At 51.1% G+C, this 16,773-nt stretch overlaps 1 protein-coding gene across 6 annotated transcripts in view; it reads left to right on the forward strand.

Annotated features, from left to right (window-relative positions):
* Positions 1–560: 560 nt before the first annotated feature.
* The window catches only part of CARM1 (coactivator associated arginine methyltransferase 1), a 56,843-nt gene continuing 40,630 nt past the window's right edge, over positions 561–16,773 (forward strand). For 2 of the 6 annotated variants that reach the window (XM_053583270.1, XM_053583273.1), the window contains exon 1: positions 565–948. In XM_053583270.1, the coding sequence (XP_053439245.1) occupies positions 726–948 (223 nt within the window). In that variant the 5' untranslated portion in view covers positions 565–725. Of the gene's footprint in view, positions 949–16,773 lie in introns of all 6 variants that reach the window. The other 4 variants (XM_053583271.1, XM_053583274.1, XM_053583277.1 and 1 more) reach the window with 4 other exon arrangements.

Below are 16,773 nucleotides of genomic sequence, written 5' to 3' on the forward strand. Positions count from 1 at the left end.
GAATTTTTATGCTGAAGAAAAGGGTAAAGGGGATGAGAGGGGCGCAGGAAGGAGGTGATGAAGAGGGACAGTTGCATGTCAGGGGACAGCGCTGAAGAGGCCTCGCGCTTCTCTGGTCCCACTCTTCTCTGTCCCTGGAGCCGCGCACTGAGCAAAGTGAGTCCTGGAGGTAGAGCGCACGACAGGTGTAGGGGATGTTGCCTAGTCGGGCTGGGCCCCGCCTCTCCTCAGGCAGCCTCACAAAGCTGGGCGGGCCCGGGGCGTGTCCGAGACTCCGGGAGGCCCCGAGGCGGCCTCAAAGCGCTGACGATTATACAGGGCGGGGCTCAGGACGTGTCCACCGGGCCGAACACCGCCTCCGTCCTCCCTAGGCCACAGCAAGTTTATCTTTCCTTGATTCGCAAAACCCTGCGGCTCCCGCAGCGCGGGGCCAGGCCCCGCCCCGGACGCACGGCCCCGCCCTGTCGTTCCGGAGCGTTGGAGCCACCTCACAAAGCAGCGACCCTTCGCGTGGGGCGGGGCCGGCCCTGGCCCAGTCGCGCTCGCTCCCTCCCCTCGCCCAGGGTGGGCGGCAGGGGGCGCTGCGCCACGGGGCCGGGTCGCGGCGGTGGCGGCGAGGCGACGCGAGGCCGGCAGGCGGCGCTGCCCGGCTCGGCCTCGGCTTGCGCGGCGGCGGCAGAGGCCTGGGCCCGGGCGCGGCGGCGGGGCCTAGAGCCGGATCTAAGATGGCAGCGGCGGCGGCGGCGGCGGTGGGGCCGGGCGCGGGCGGCGCGGGAGCAGCGGGGCCGGGCGTCGCGGGGCCCTGCGCGGCCGTGTCGGTGTTTCCTGGCGCCCGCCTCCTCACTATCGGCGACGCGAATGGCGAGATCCAGCGGCACACGGAGCAGCAGGCGCTGCGCCTAGAGGTGCGCGCCGGCCCGGACGCGGCGGGCATCGCCCTCTACAGCCGTGAGTGCGGGGCCCCGGGGCCCGGCTGAGGGCCGCGCCGCGTGCTGGGGCTGCGCACGAGGCCGGCCCGGGGCTGGGGTCCGGCGGGGGAGGGGCCTCGAGTCGTGGGGCCCTGGTGTGGGGTTCTTGAGGCTGAGCCGAGGGCTCGGAGTGAGGGGTGCGGAGGGACAGTGTCAAGGGACAGAAAGGAATGAGGGCGTGCGTGGTGGCTGGAGGTGCAAGACGACAGTTCTGGGGAGGGAAGCGGGAAATGGGGAGTAAGGGGCCTGAGATGGGGGAAGGGTAGGTAAGGAAATGAGGGGCCTAGAGTTGAAGGGGAAATCGGAGGGAGACGGGCGCGGGGACCGGTGGGAGGGGAGATGAGCCGGGGTGCGGGAGAAGTGTGACTCTGGGGGCGGGTGTGGCCGCCTGGGCTGGGAAGAGGGAGGGTGTGGGCGGCCCGTGGCCATCTCTGGGGACCCTCTGGACGGCTAAGGACACTTAGAAAGAGATTCCTAGTTTGGAGCGCCCGGGAGGACCGGGTTCCACCCCTCTGCAGGGCTTGGTGTGCAGGATCCCCGAGTGGGAAACTTCTGGATCTGGGGAATCGGGCGGTTCGGGGACGGTGCAAGCCACAGGGAGTGCTCCCGGTGGAAACATGGAAGGGTAGGCCCTTCCTTGGTGCCAGGTTCCAAAGTAAGAGGTAACACAGGCTTCTCCCTGGCCACGCTCCTCCTGAATCTTCTTTATGGGCATGTGAGAAGCTGGTTACATTTTTCAAAGCTGCTATTCAAAATTGACATTTTCGTGGAGGGGAAAAAATCACAAATGTGCTTGCCAAGGCCCCTTTTGAGTCTTTGTAGTTCATCCTTTTTCTTTCTCTTGTTACTCTTTCTTATCTCCACTCTCAGATTCCTTGTTCACATTTTGCTATTCTGTTTCATTTGGCTTTGTCTCACAGGGTTTCTTGCGCTGATGCTCTAGTGAACCACTCAGGAGGCTTTTGCTGGCTCTGTGTGAATTTTTGCCACTTTGATAATGCAAAGGGAAGCATGGGGAACCAGTAGGTTCACATGGGGGTTCTCCTGGCACCTTGACTTTGAAAACATGGACTAAAGGAGTTGTGGTTTGCCACCAGAGAGTGATAATTCTTTTTCCTGGGGCAGAGCTGGGGTCTAAATGGATCAGATGAGGGGACAGAAGGGGATCTGAGGTGGGTTTTACAGTTCAGGACAGTTAGGCTCAGCAGGATCCCATATGCTAAGCAAGCCCATTTATTTGAGAAGCAGAATAGGACAAAGTAAGGCAGTGTTTCTCAAACTGGGGTTCCAGGCTTCAAAGGAATTACAGGAGAGTTGTTTCGTTTTGTTTTTTTTTAACTTGAGCTGGATGTAAGATGGGTTATCTTTAGGAAAAAAAAAAACTTTGAAGAGACCATGAGGGGTGACTCACGCCTGTAATCCTAGCACTTTGGGAGACCAAAGTGAGTAAATTGAGCTCACAAGATTGAGACCAGCCTGAGCAAAAGTGAGACCTGAAGCAAGAGGATTGCTTGAGCCCAATTTGTAGGTTTCCATGAGCTATGATGCCACAGCACTCTACCCAGGGCAACAGCTTGAGACTCTGTCTCAAAAAAGCAAACAAAAAAAACTTTGAAGAATAGGCTTTAGAACAGTTTTAAATCCCTAGATTTTTAGGGAACAGTACAGAGAGTTCCCATATACCCCATGTGTTTTTTTGTTTTTTTTTTTTTGAGACAGAGCCTCAAGCTGTTGCCCTGGGTAGAGTGCTATGGCATCACAGCTCACAGCAACCTCCAACTCCTGGCCTCAAGTGATTCTGCTGCCTCTGCCTCCCAGATAGCTGGGACTAAAGGCGCCCGCCACAACACCCCGCTTTTTTTTGGTTTCAGCCATCATTGTTTGGCCTGGGCTGGATTCGAACCCGCCAGCTCAAGTGTATGTAGCTGGTGCCTTAGCTGCTTTAGCCACAGGCGCTGAGCCCTTTTTTTTTTTTTTTTTTTTGAGACAAAGTCTCACTATGTTGCCCTCGGTAGAGTGTCTTGGCATCACAGCTCACAGCAATCTCAAACTCTTGGGTTTAAGTCAGCGGTTCTCAACCTGTGGGTTGCAACCCACAGGAACTGTATTAGAGGGTTGCAGCATTAGGAAGGTTGAGAACCACTGACTTAAGTGATTCTCTTGCCTCAGCCTCCCAAGTAGCTGGGACTACAGGTGCCCGCCACAATGCCCATCTATTTTCTTGTTGTAGTTGCCATTGTTGTTTAGCAGGCCAGGTTCAAATCCGCCAGCCCCTCTGTATGAGCTACAGGCACCAAGCCTCCACATGTTCTTATTATCTTTTTCTTGGAGATGTTTTTGTTTTGTTAATAATCCTGAAAATGTTATAAAGAGAGCACTTCTCTTAGGTAATTTATAACTGAAACATTCTTTTTTTTTTTTGTAGAGACAGAGTCTCACTTTATGGCCCTCGGTAGCATACCGTGGCGTCACACAGCTCACAGCAACCTCCAACTCCTGGGCTTAGGCGATTCTCCTGCCTCAGCCTCCCGAGTAGCTGGGACTACAGGCGCCCGCCACAACGCCCGGCTATTTTTTTGTTGCAATTTGGCCGGGACTGGGTTTGAACCCGCCACCCTCGGCATATGGGGCCGGCACCCTACTCACTGAGCCACAGGCGCCGCCCCATTCTTTTTTTTTTTTTTTTTTTTTTGAGACAGAGTCTTCCTTTGTTGCCCTGAGTATAGTGCCTTGACATCATAGCTCACAGCAACCTCAAACTCTTGGGCTCAAGTGATTCTCTTGCCTCAGCATCCCAAGTAGCTGGGACTAAAGGTGCTCGCCACAATGCCCAGCTATTTTTAGAGATAGGATCTTGCTCTTGCTCAGGCTGGTCTCAAACCTGTGAGCTCAGGCAATCCATCCACCTTGGCCTCCCAGAGTGCTAGGATTACAGGTATGAGCCACCAGGCAGGTATGAGCCACCATGCTTGGCCCTGAAATATTTTTTTTTGTTTTTTTGGAGACAGAGCCTCAAGCTGTCACCCTGGGTAGAGTGCTGTGGCTTCACATCTCACTGCAACCTCCAACTCCTGGCCTCAAGTGATTCTCCTGCCTCTGCCTCCCAAGTAGCTGGGACTACAGGCACCCACCACAACGCCTGGCTATTTTTTTTTTTTGGTTGTAGCCTTCATTTTTTTTTTTTTTTTTTGTAGAGACAGAGTCTCACTTTACCACCTTCAGTAGAGTGCCATAATGTCACAGGACTTATAGCAACCTCTAGCTCTTGGGCTTCCGCGATTCTCCTGCCTCAACCTCCCAAACAGCTGGGACTACAGGCGCCCGCCACAATGCCTGGCTATTTTTTGGTTGCAGTTCAGCCGGGGCTGGGTTTGAACCCACCACCCTCGGTATATGGGGCCGGCGCCCTACTCACTCGGTCTTCATTGTTGTTTGGTGGACCTGGCTGGATTCGAACCCACCAGCTCAGGTATATGTGGCTGGCATCTTAGCTGCTTGAGCCACAGGAGCTGAGCCATCCAGCCCTGAAATATTATTAAAGAGGAAAAAGTCGACATTTCTCAAATGAAGATCCTTAGTCTCGGGTGGCGCCTGTGTCTCAGTGAGTAGGGCGCCGGCCCCATATACTCAGGGTGGTGGGTTCAAACCCAGCCCTGGCCAAACTGCAACAAAAAAATAGCTGGGTGTTGTGGCAGGTGCCTGTAGTCACAGAGGCTGAGGTAAGAGAATCACCTAAGCCCAGGAGTTGGAGGTTGCTGTGAGCTGTGATGCCATAGCACTCTACTGAGGGTGATAAAGTGAGACTTTGTCTCTTAAAAAAAAAAAAAAAATAGGGTGGCGCCTGTGGCTCAAAGGGGAAGGGCACCAGACCCATATGCTGGAGGTGGCGGGTTCAAACCCAGCCCCGGCCAAAAAAAAAAAAAAAACCGCACACACACACACACAAAATAAATAAATAAAATAAAATCTATTAAAAAAAAAAATAGCTGGGCGTTGTGGTGGACGCCTGTAGTCCCAGCTACTCCAGAGGCTGAGGCAAGAGAATCACCTAAGTCCGGGAGTTAGAGGTTGCTGTGAGCTGTGTGACGCCACAGCACTCTACTGAGGGCGATAAGTGAGACTCTGTCTTTACAAAAAAAAAAAAAAAAAAAAATCCTTAGTCTCGGGCGGCGCCTGTGGCTCAGCGAGTAGGGCACTGGCCCCGTATGCCGAGGGTGGCGGGTTCAAACCCAGCCCCGGTCAAACTGCAACAACAAAAAAAAATAGCCGGGCGTTGTGGCGGGCGCCTGTAGTCCCAGCTACTAGGGAGGCTGAGGCAAGAGAATCGCGGAAGCCTAGGAGTTAGAGGTTGCTGTGAGCCCTGTGACGCCAGGCACTCTACCCGAGGGCGGTACAGTGAGACTCTGTCTCTACAAAAAAAAAAAAAAAATCCTTAGTCTCTGATGATATATTTTCAGGGGTCGAATTTTTTTTTTTCCTTTATGCTTAAGTAACATTGGCTTGGGGTTAAGAGTGTGGTTTCCGGAAATGACCAGAGCTGGATGTATTAGTTTCCTAGGGCTGCCATAACACATTGCCACAAACTTCATGGCTTAAAACAACAGCAATGTTGTCTTATACATTTTCTCAGTTTGTGGGCAGAAGTCTGAAATCAAGCTACTGACAGGGCCACATTCCTTCCAGAGGTCCAAGGGAGAATCTTTTTATGCCTCTTCCAGGTTTCAGCTTTTTCTTGGCTTATGGTAGCAAAGTGCTGATCTCTGCCCCTGTCCTCATACTGTCTCACCCTTGTGTCTCTGTGTCTTTTCTTATAAGGACACCAGGCATGACTTACTCTGTATCTAGGTGACTTCATCCTGAGATCCTTAACTATATCTACATAGATCCTCTTTGCAAATAAGGTCACCCACACAGATTCTAGGGGTCACAACTTGGACATAACTTTCTTGGGTTACACTCTAGGGGCTAGTCTTGAACTTTTACCTCTTAGTTTCCTCATTGGTAGAATGGGGGTAATGTCAGGATCATGTGGCAGGACACATTTGCTCAAAAAATGAAAAACCTCTCTGGAGATAGCACCTGCTCCTGTAATGGTGATGGCCTCATAGTTGGCTGGGTTACTGCACAGGGCCCAGCAGCATTTGTTCAGGAGTAGGCCAGACAGAGCAGGGACAGAGGAAGGAATTGCTTAGAAATGTGCTAGGTGGATACAAAGTCCCAGCACTGGGCTGTGGGGATGCATGGGCCCAGATTTGAGGGCTGGGCTGGGCTGCTGGGCACATGGTGCTCACAGACAGTCTCCTGGAAGAGGTCTAAAATGTTCCAGTGGCTGAGGATGGTCCAGCCATTGGGGGATGTGGAGTTGAAAGGAGATGCTTTTTACAACTCAGGAGTATGCTGGGGACTTCATGCTTTCTCTTGGGATGAACTTCCTCTCCGGCTTCCTCACTTTCCCACCTGGACCCTCTGGGAACTGAATGTTTTGGCCAAACAGGATGTGAAGAGCAACCCACCTGTCCATTGTGAGATTGGGTGTTGTAAGCCGTTTGTGTTTCTAGACTTCCAGGATTTGAATCTCTGTGTGAATGTGGTACATAGAAAGGATGGGCCAGGATACCTGCACAAGTCTTCCTGAGCCTTGTCTATGTGAGGCAGACCCAAGTTTTCTTGGGTGCTGGTGAGGGCCATGAATGGGTAGTTTGGTCACCAGCTCTGTGGCCTTAAACTAGCCATTCCACTTGCCTGAGTCTGTTTCCTCACACTTACCTGCACACAGCCTCAATTTCCTCCTTTGTGATGGCCAATGTCACCTGGGGCCCAGGAAGGTGGGTGAAGTCAATTGGGTAACATGGACTAGTGTGTCCAGCATATAGCTGTCATTCAGAAAATAGTAAATATTTTTACAAATGCTAGGGAGAGCAATATTATTGGTATGACACAGAGATGAGCTGGTGTTTCTACGGGGAACCCCTTATCTGTGGGGCTGTCCAGCTGTCTTATACCCCTGGAGATGGGAGAGGGGCTCTGGGGCCATGATCTGTTCCAGATATTGCAGGGCTGGGAGAGGAATGTAGGAAGCAGGACTTACAATTCTGGTCCTTGATGTCAGTACCCTCCCGTGGGAATGATGACAGCTGTAGAAGGCCCTGTCTCAGTAAATAGTAACCTTCCCTACCCCTTCTTGCCATTTAAAGTCATCCTGCCCCACGGTCCATCACACGGTGGGGACAGTGGAGCTGGACATGGTGGCTCAGGCCTCATCATCCTAGCACTTTGGGAGGCAGCGGTGGGAGGATCAAAGGAGGCCAGGAGCTCAAGGCCAAGGACAAGCAACACGGGGACCCCGTCTCTATCCAAAAACAAACAAACAAACAAAATAAAGTCATCCTGCCCTATCTTGGTGGGATTAGCCAAATGACAATTACCTAAATCAAGCATTTTCCTGGGCAGGGGCAGGGCCCTTTGGCGTGGGCTTTTTGGCCCTGAGGAAGCCTGGCACAGCCTCTGGAGTTCTTGGACATGAGCTGCCCTCCCCTTACAAGGAGGCAGCTTCTTGGGGAAACCCGCTGTGACGCTGCCATGGAAGAGAGCAGAGCAAACTCTCAGTTCCTCAGCCTGGTGGCATCCTTTCTGGAGATGACTGTCACTTTTCTTTATTGGTCAGCACCTGTCAATTTGGCTGTTTCTCTAGACTCTCCCACCCTATTGGCTAAGAAGAGCCGCACGGCAGGGTGGGCTCTGTCAGGGGCTCAATTTCAGTCTGAGGAAGGCGTCCTAGGGGGTGGAAAGCCCGGAGAAAAACCCCTTGTGCAAAGAAGGCAAAATCCAGCCCGCTGCCACAGAACTGGGGGCCTTGAGACTCCTTCAGTCACTTCCTGGGATCCCTCTGATAGCTGGCTATGGGGAAGGGTACGGGAGAATTCATGTGCTCCCTTTAGAACATTTCAGTCTCAAGCTGTGACATTTGAGAAAGTTAATACCAGAAGAGCATTTGTGTTTCAGTGGCACCTCCAAGTTGCTAATGGCTGCTGTCATTTATTGAGCGGTTACTGTGGTTATTGGCTTTGGGTAAACTTGTGTTGGAGGACTGAAGTGCTTCACCTTGGGGGTAGCTAGGGGAAGGGTAGTGGTTTAAATCAGAGCATGTGGGCCAAATGGAGCCTGCAGTCTTTTTTTTTTTTCTTCAGAGACAGAGTCTTGCTGTGTCACCCAGACTGGAGTACAGTGACCAACATGATCACAGCTTACTTCAGCCTCCAACTCCCAGGCTCAAGAAGTCCTCCTTCCAAAGCCTCCTAAGTGGGCGGCACCTGTGGCTCAAAGGGGTAGGGCACCGGCCCCATATGCTGGAGGTGGCAGGTTCAAACCCAGCCCTGGCCAAAAACTGCAAAAAACCCCCCAAAAACCAAAGCCTCCTAAGTAGTTAGGACTACCGGCACATGCTACTACACCCAGCTAATTACAAAAAAAAAATAAAAGTTTCATGTGGGATCTTGCTGTGTTGCCCAGGTTGGTATTGAACTAAGCTCAGTGATCTTCCCACCTTGGCCTTCCATAGTGTCAGGATTACAGGTATGAGTTAATGTGCCTGGCCACATGGCCTTTTTTTTTTTTTGAGACAGAGTCTCATTTATTAACCCTTGGTAGAGTGCTGTGGTGTCACAGCTCACAGCAACCTCCAAATCCTTGGGCTTAGGTGATTCTCTTGCCTCAGCCTCCCAAGTAACTGGGACTACAGGTGCCCACCACAACGCCCAGCTATTTTTTTGTTGCAGTTTGGCTGGGGCTGGGTTTGAACCCACCACCCTCAGTATATGGGGCTGGCGCCTTAACCCACTGAGCCACAGGCACCGCCCACACATGCCTATTTTTATATAGTCAGAGCTAAGAGAGGCTTTCATATGTATATATATATATATATTTTTTTTTTTTTTTTTTTTTTTGAAAGAGAGTTTTACTGTGTTGCCCTCGGTAGAGTGCTGTGGCATCGCAGTTCACAACAACCTCAGACGCTTGGGTTTAAGCTATTCTCTTATCTCAGGTTCCCAGGTAGCTGGGACTACAGGCACCTGCCACAATGCCTGGCTATATGTTGTTGTTGTTGTTGTTGTTGTTGTTTGGCAGGCCCAGGGTGGGTTTCAACCTGCCAGCTCTGGTGTATGTGGCTGGCACCCTAGCCACTGAGCTGTAGGCACCGAGCCACTTTCATATTTTTGAGGGTTTGTTTAGGGAAAAAAAAATCTAGTAAGAATATTCAACTGAGACTATAGTGTCCTATAAAACCTTAAATATTGGTGGCGCCTGTGGCTCAGTGAGTAGGGCGCCAAGCCCTTTATACTGAGGGTGGCAGGTTCTAACCCGGCCCCAGCCAAACTGCAACAAAAAAATAGCTGGGTGTTGTGGCAGATGCCTGTAAGTCCCAGCTACTCAGGAGGCTGAGGCAAGAGAATTGCCTAAGCCCAAGAGCTGGAGGTTGCTGTGAGCTATGACGCCATAGCACTCTACTGAGGGTGACAAAGTGAGACTCTGTCTCAAAAAAGAAAGGAAAAAAAAACCCTTAAATATTTACCCACTGGTTCTTTTTTTTTTTTTGAGACAGAGTCTCACTATGTCTCCCTCAGTAGAGTGCTGTGGTGTCACAGCTCACAGCAACTTCAAACTCGTGGGCTTAAGTGATTCTCTTGCCTCAGTCTCCATATCTGTTGGTTCTTGACAGAAAAGGTTTGAGAACCCCTGCAATAAATGAATGAGGCAGGCAGGTGGACACGGCCTGTGGGAAATAATGGCTCCACTTTAAGAGAAACCAGAATCCTTTCTTTTTCAACAGTGAAATGTCCTGCTTGCTCAGGCCAAATAGAGTACACTGTCTGGATAGTGTGAGCCCATTGGTATGCCAGTTGTATCCTTTGTTATAGCTACCACTGGTTCTAAAACTGTCCTCAGAGGTCAGATACCAGTCCCATTTTACTGATAGAAAAACAGAGGAGAAAGGACTTAGCCAAAATGACCTGGCCACCTGGCAGCAGGGCTGGCTTTGGCATTCATGTCAGTTGGATGCCTGCCTTGACTATGTGGGTGGTTCAGCCACGGAAAGCTTATCAGGATTCAGTTTATCTGTGTATAACAGAAATGCAAAGTAGCGGAGGCTTTAACATGATGGCATTTTATTTTTCATGCTCTCTTGAGTGTGGGTACTCTTGGAAGTCTTTGGACCCCTCTTTTCACTATGGTGAGGGCTTATCTTCATGGTTCAGCATGGCTCCTAGAATCCAGACATTGCACCTTGGTTCACAGACAGCAGGATTAAGGAGAAAGAATGCAAAGATCACAAGGAGGGTTCCTGGAAGCTGGCTAGAATTTAATCATATGTCTACTCCCACCTGCAAGGGAGCCTGGGAAATACAATGCTCAGGCTGGAGAGCCAAACACTTAGCTAAATTCAAGGCTTCTATTTCTTTTTTCTTTTTTTTTCTATTTTCAAGGCTTCTATTTCTTTTCTTTTCTTTTTTTCTCAGGCAGAGTATTACTTTATCCACCTCAGCAGAATGACGTGGCTCACAGCAACCTCTAAGACTTGGGTTCAAGTGATTCATTTTACTCAGCCTCCCAAGTAGCTGGGACTGTAGGTGCCCACCACAGTGCCCACCTGTTTTTAGAGACAGGGTCTTGCTCTTGCTCAGACTGGTTTTGAACCTGTAAGCTCAGGAGATCCACCAGTCTTGGCCTCCCAGAGTGCTAGGATTATAGGCATGAGCCACCGCGCCCTGCCCAAGGCTTCTATTTCTGTGGGAGAAAGGGTAAACATACTGGGAGAGTCACATTGGCTACAGTGGGTATAGGGTGTGGACTTGGTTAGAGTGTTGGGAAGGACAGTTCTGGGTTATAGAGAACCCAGTGGTTCTCTCTCTTTTTTTTGCAGTTTCTGGCCAGGGCTGGGTTTGAACCTGCCACCTCTGGCATGTGGGGCCGGTGCCCTACTCCTTTGAGCCATAGGAACGGCCCAACGCAGTGGTTCTCAAGTGGATAGGGACTGGGGACAGCCACCTGGCTTGGAGCAAAATGTCCCCTTGGAGGAATGCAGGTGCTAAATGGGGAAACGAGGTTGGATCTGATCAAATTTTACAAGCAACAAGGCCTTTTCCCTATACTTGGTGAGGAGATGCACAGTCAACAAAACCCCTGGGTCTGCCAGAGGTGGGAGAGAGACAGCTGGAGAGTCTGCAGACCTGGGAGCTTGCAGACCACCAGTGCAGCAGGAATGCAATAGAAGAGTTTCACCTTAGCTTGCTCCAGAGCAGGTCAGAGCTCAGAAGTCATGTTCTGGAACAAAAGGTGAATTCCGACTGTGGTGTCAGGGAGAAAGGGCAAAGACCAGGGCTGGGGTGGTAGGTGACTTGCCTGTAGGGTTCATTGCAGTTCAAATTGCAGTGGACTGTAGTATTTTTTTTTTTTTTTTTTTTTTTTTTTTTGTGGTTTTTGGCCGGGGCTGGGTTTGAACCCACCACCTCCTGCATATGGGACCGGCGCCCTACTCCTTGAGCCACAGGTGCCGCCCAGTATTTTTTTGTTTGTTTGTTTTTTGGCCAGGGCTGGGTTTGAACCCACCACCTCTGGCATATGGGACTGGCGCCCTACTCCTTGAGCCACAGGGGCCACCCTGGATTGTAGTATTTTCTCTTCTTTTCTTTTCTTTTTTTTGAGACAAACTCTCAAGCTGTCACCCTGGGTAGAATGCCATGGTGTCACAGATCACAGCAACCTCTGACTCCTGGGCTTAAGTGATTCTCTTGCCTCAAACTCCCAAGTAGCTGGGACTGCAGGCGCCTGCCATAACGCCCGGCTATTTTTTGGTTGTAATTGTCATTGTTGTTTGGCAGGCCCGGGCTGGATTTGAACCCGCCAGCTCCGGTGTATGTGGCTGGTGCCCTAGCTGCTGAACTACAGGTGCCGAGCCAAGATTGTAGTATTTTCTTTTTTTGTTGTTTGTTTGTTTGTTTTTTTGGCCGAGGCTGGGTTTGAACCCACCACCTCCAGTATATGGGGCCAGCACCCTACTCCTTTGAGCCATAGGCGCTCCCCTTGTTTGTTTTTTTGACACAGAGCCTCAAGCTGTCGCCCTGGGTAGAGTGCCATGGCATCATAGCTCACAGCAATCTCTAACTCGTGGGCTCAAGTGATTCTCCTGTTTCTGCCTCCCAAGTAGCTGGGACTACAGGCGCCCGCCAGAACGCCTGGCTATTTTTTGCTTGGAGCCATCATTGTTGTTTGGTGGGCCCGGGCTCGATTTGAACCCACCAGCTCAAGTATATGTGGCTGGCGCCTTAGCTGCTTGAGCCACAGGTGCCGAGCCGATTGTAGTATAAAAATTGTAGTATTTTCAAAACTGAGTGATTTCACGTCAAAATCTGACTTTGGCCATCTGAAAAATTGGAAAGGTCAGCAACCCTGGACCTCTGTGTCCCGAGTCTGAGCCAGATGGTTATGCCACCCTGGCAGCCATAGTTACCTCCCTGCTCATGTGTACTGGTTTGCTGCTGCTTTTTTTTTTTTTTTGAGACATAGTCTCACTTTCTTGCCTCAGTAGAGTGTGGCATCATTGCTCACAGCAACCTCAAACTCTCAGGCTCAAGTGATTCTGTTGCCTCAGCCTCCCATGTAGGTGGGACTATAGGTGCCTGCCACAGCACCCAGCTATTTTCAGAGACGGGGTCTTGCTCTTGCTCAGTTGGTCTCGAACTTGTGAGCTCAAGCAGTTTACCCTCCTTGACTTCTGAAAGTGCTAGGATTATAGGCGTGAGCCCCCATGGTTGGTCCTGGTTTGCTTCTCCAAAGAGAGAAGCATTTTTTTCTTTTCCTTTTTTATTATTTTTTTCTTTTTTTAGTAGAGACAGAGTCTCACTTTATCACCCTCTGTAGAGTGCTGTAGCGTCACAGCTCACACAGCAACTTCAAACTCTTGGCCTTAAGCGATTATTATTATTTTTTTTTTTTGTAGAGACAGAGTCTCACTGTACCGCCCTTGGGTAGAGTGCCGTGGCATCACACGGCTCACAGCAACCTCTAACTCTTGGGCTTACGCAATTCTCTTGCCTCAGCCTCCCGAGCAGCTGGGACTACAGGCCCCCGCCACAACGCCTGACTATTTTTTTGTTGCAGTTTGGCTGGGGCTGGGTTTGAACCCGCCACCCTCGGCATATGGGGCCAGCGCCCTACTCACTGAGCCACAGGCGCTGCCCAAGTGATTCTTTTTTTGTGTGTGTTTTTTGGCCAGGGCTGGGTTTGAACCCGCCACCTCCGGCATATGGGCTGGCGCCCTTCTCCTTTGAGCCACAGGCACTGTCCCCCAGGCTTAAGCGATTCTCTTGCCTCAGCCTCCCAAGTAGCTGGGACTACAGGCGCCTGCCACAGTGCCTGGCTATATTTTTGTTGCAGTTGTTGTTTAGCAGACCCAGGCTGGGTTCAAACCCACCAGCCCTGATATATGTGGACGGTTCCCTAATCATTGAGCTATGGGCGCTGAGCCTTTCTTTTGAGACAGAGTCTCACTATGTCGCCCTTGGTAGAGTGCTGTGGTGTCACACAGCTCACAGTAACCACCAACTCCTGGGCTTAGGGGATTCTCTTGCTTCAGCCTCCTGAGCAGTTGGGACTACAGGCGCCCACCACAATGCCTGGCTATTTTGTTTGTTTGGTTCTTTTGCAGTTTGGCCAGGGCCAGGTTTGAACCCTCCACCCTCGGTAGGTGGGGCCGGTGCCCTACTCATTGAGCCATTGGCGCTCGCGCCCACAGTTGTCATTGTTGTTTAGCTGGCCCAGGCTGGGTTTGAACCTGCCAGCCTCAGTGTATGTGGCCTGCACCATAACCACTGCTACAGGTGGTTAGCCAAAGAGAAGCATTTTTCCAAACTCAGGTTTCTATCAGGTGTGAAAATGTGAAACCCAGCTACTTCCTCCAGGAAGCTGAGTTTGAGCCCCTTGCTGGTAGGAAGCCTGGTGACCCATCCTAGGCCCCACACATTCCTGCAGTGCCTGTCCCTGGCTCCACCCCTTTCTCACTTCTATGTGACCCTATCCAGGCCCTTCGTCCTTCATCTGCAATTGGGAAATCCAGAAGTTCTGAAAACCTAACTTATTTTTGCTACTCATTTTTTTTTTTTTTTTTTTGTAGAGACAGAGTCTCACTTTATCACCCTCTGTAGAGTGCCATGGCATCACGCAGCTCACAGCAGCCTCCAACTCCTGGGCTTAAGCGATTCTCTTGCCTCAGCCTCCCGAGTAGCTGGGACTACAGGTGCCCGCCACAACGCCCGGCTATTTTTTGGTTTGCAGTTCAGCCGGGGCCGGGTTTGAACCCGCCACCCTTGGTATATGGGGCCGGCGTCTTACTGACTGAGCCACAGGCGCCACCCTTGCTACTCATTTGATAGCAGGATTAGACCTGACTTAAACTCATATGTTGGCAAAATGTGACCCAAGCTGTCTTGTGGGGCTCTGTGTCCCAAATTTGGTTTGACTAGTCACCCATTTTGCTGGAAAGACCTGCTTGGTTACAGATGTTCATGAGGCTCCTGGGATAACATATGTTATCTGTACTTTGTTACCTTTATAAAACTTGAAAAGTTTGTAATTTGAAACACACTGTGTCCCACATGTTTCAGATAAGGGACTGGGTCCCCCTGCCAGGGTGTTTGGGGCCCTTGTGTGAGATTGTGATGCAAAGTGGCCAGCAGCCCCTGGTCACCAAGTGCTGGCGTTCCACATGGGAGTCTAGACAAGGTGGGTGAATAGGGACTTTCAACCGAAGCAGGAGTGTAGTGCAAACTTGCCATTGACTCTGAGATGCCAGGCTTCAGAGACCTCTGACTAAGTTGGATTTAGCAGGAGAGCAGGCTCAGGAGACCCTCCGGACCAGGTGTGTTTTCTTTCTGAAGAAACAAGGTCTGCATCTAGGATCTGCAGAGAGTTTGCCAGGACATCCCAAGAAATAGTCACCTTGACCACATCTGTCTGCTCTAGGTGGAGAATTGAGTTCAGTAGGGGCTTCAGTCGGCTAAGAGAGATTCTTTCTTTCTTTTTTTCTTTAGAGGTAAGACCTCACTCTATTGCACAGGCTGGAGTGTAGTAGTATGTTCATAGTTCACTGTAACCTTTAATTCCTGGGTTCAAGTGATTCTCCTGCCTGTGCCACTCAGGTAGCTGGGACGACAGGCATGCCCCATGAGCTTGCCTAATTTTTGCATTTTTCTTAGAGATGAGGTCTTGGTTTGTTGTTCAGACTGGTTTCAAACTTCTATTCTCCAGCAGTTCTCTTGCCTCAGCCTTCCAAATGCTAGGGGATTATAGGCATCAGCTATCATGCCTGGCCGAACTACGATTCTTTGTGTGTGTGTGTGTGTGTGTGTGTGGTTTTTGGCCGGGGCTGGGTTTGACCCCGCCACCTCCGGCATATGGGACTGGCGCCCTACTTGAGCCACAGGCGCCACCCCGAGCTACGATTCTTAATCTGGTCTGTGGATGGCCTCGGGGGCTCCCATGAGCCCTTCAAAATTGAACACAGTTGCATGAAGGTAGAAGGACAAGAGTCATTGGCTGTGACCTCAGATGAGTTTCCAAGCTTCACTTTTCCTCCTTCAAACAGGGTAAAGTGGCACCTGCCTGGAGGCTGTCAGGGAGTGAGAGAGGCAAAATGCCTTGCCCTCCCTGTATGTCTGGCTTCAAGCAGGCGCCCTATAAACTGGCCACAGTGTTTTGGTGGGTTCTCTGAACATCTTTCTGGGCACAGCCTGATCTCATTCAGCTTCTCAGAGGGATCTGTGACCCCAAAAGGGTGACAGCCCCTGGAGGACCAGATTGGGAAGTGAAGCAGCTGCCCCTAGCTGGTGAGAGATCTGGGTGCTGTGATAGGAGTGGGATTTGGGGGTATCTGTGTGAGGCTGGATGCCCCTCCAGGGGTGGGGCAGAAGCCTTGAACAGGTAGGAAAGAGAAGCAGATGCAGCAGAGGTCAGGGTGAGAACTGAGGCAGTCACTGGATTTCTTATCGGGAGGGCACAAGCGACCTCAGGGAGCAGCTTGGAGGTCTTGGGTGGGGGAGGAGGCACAGGCAGATGACAGGTCTGAGGTGGGACGATGGTGGAGCTGCAGAGGGAGAAGTGGGTAAGCCTACCTTTTTCAGCCCGCCAAGACCCTTCCTTTCATTCATTCAGAGAGCCACAGGCAAGTGGCACAGTTTCTTTAGTTCAGGAGCTACCATTCAGCTTTAAACAATCAGCAAAAATGCACCTGTCTGCTCAGTGTCAGTTACTGTTTTAGGAGCCAGGAATAGGGTGACACCTGACATAAACACAGGGTTCCACATTTGTGGGGCTGGAGACATTGTGCAACAGGTGCTACATCAGCAATGACTTAAACTGGTTAGTTGGCAATAGTGATTGATGCCCAGGGAAAACAGAACTGTAAAACTATGGGAGGGAGGGGCTCTACTGGGGACTGGGGTGATGGTTAGGTAAGGCTTACCTCCTGGGTGAGGGTATTAAAGACACTGAGAAGGGCGGCGCCTGTGGCTTAGTGAGTAGGGCACTGGCCCATATACCGAGGGTGGCGGGTTCAAACCTGACCCTGAACAAACTGCAACAAAAAATAGCCAGGCGTTGTGGCGGGACCCTGTGGTCCCAGCTACTTAGGAGGTTGAGGCAAGAGAATTGCTTAAGCCCAAGAGCTGGAGGTTGCTGTGAGCTGTGACACTATGGCACTCTACCGAGGGCAACAAAGTGAGACTCTATCTCTTTTTTTTTTGGCCGGGGCTAG

This window comes from Nycticebus coucang, chromosome 3, assembly GCF_027406575.1.
Source record: "Nycticebus coucang isolate mNycCou1 chromosome 3, mNycCou1.pri, whole genome shotgun sequence".
Classification (NCBI taxonomy): domain Eukaryota; kingdom Metazoa; phylum Chordata; class Mammalia; order Primates; family Lorisidae; genus Nycticebus; species Nycticebus coucang.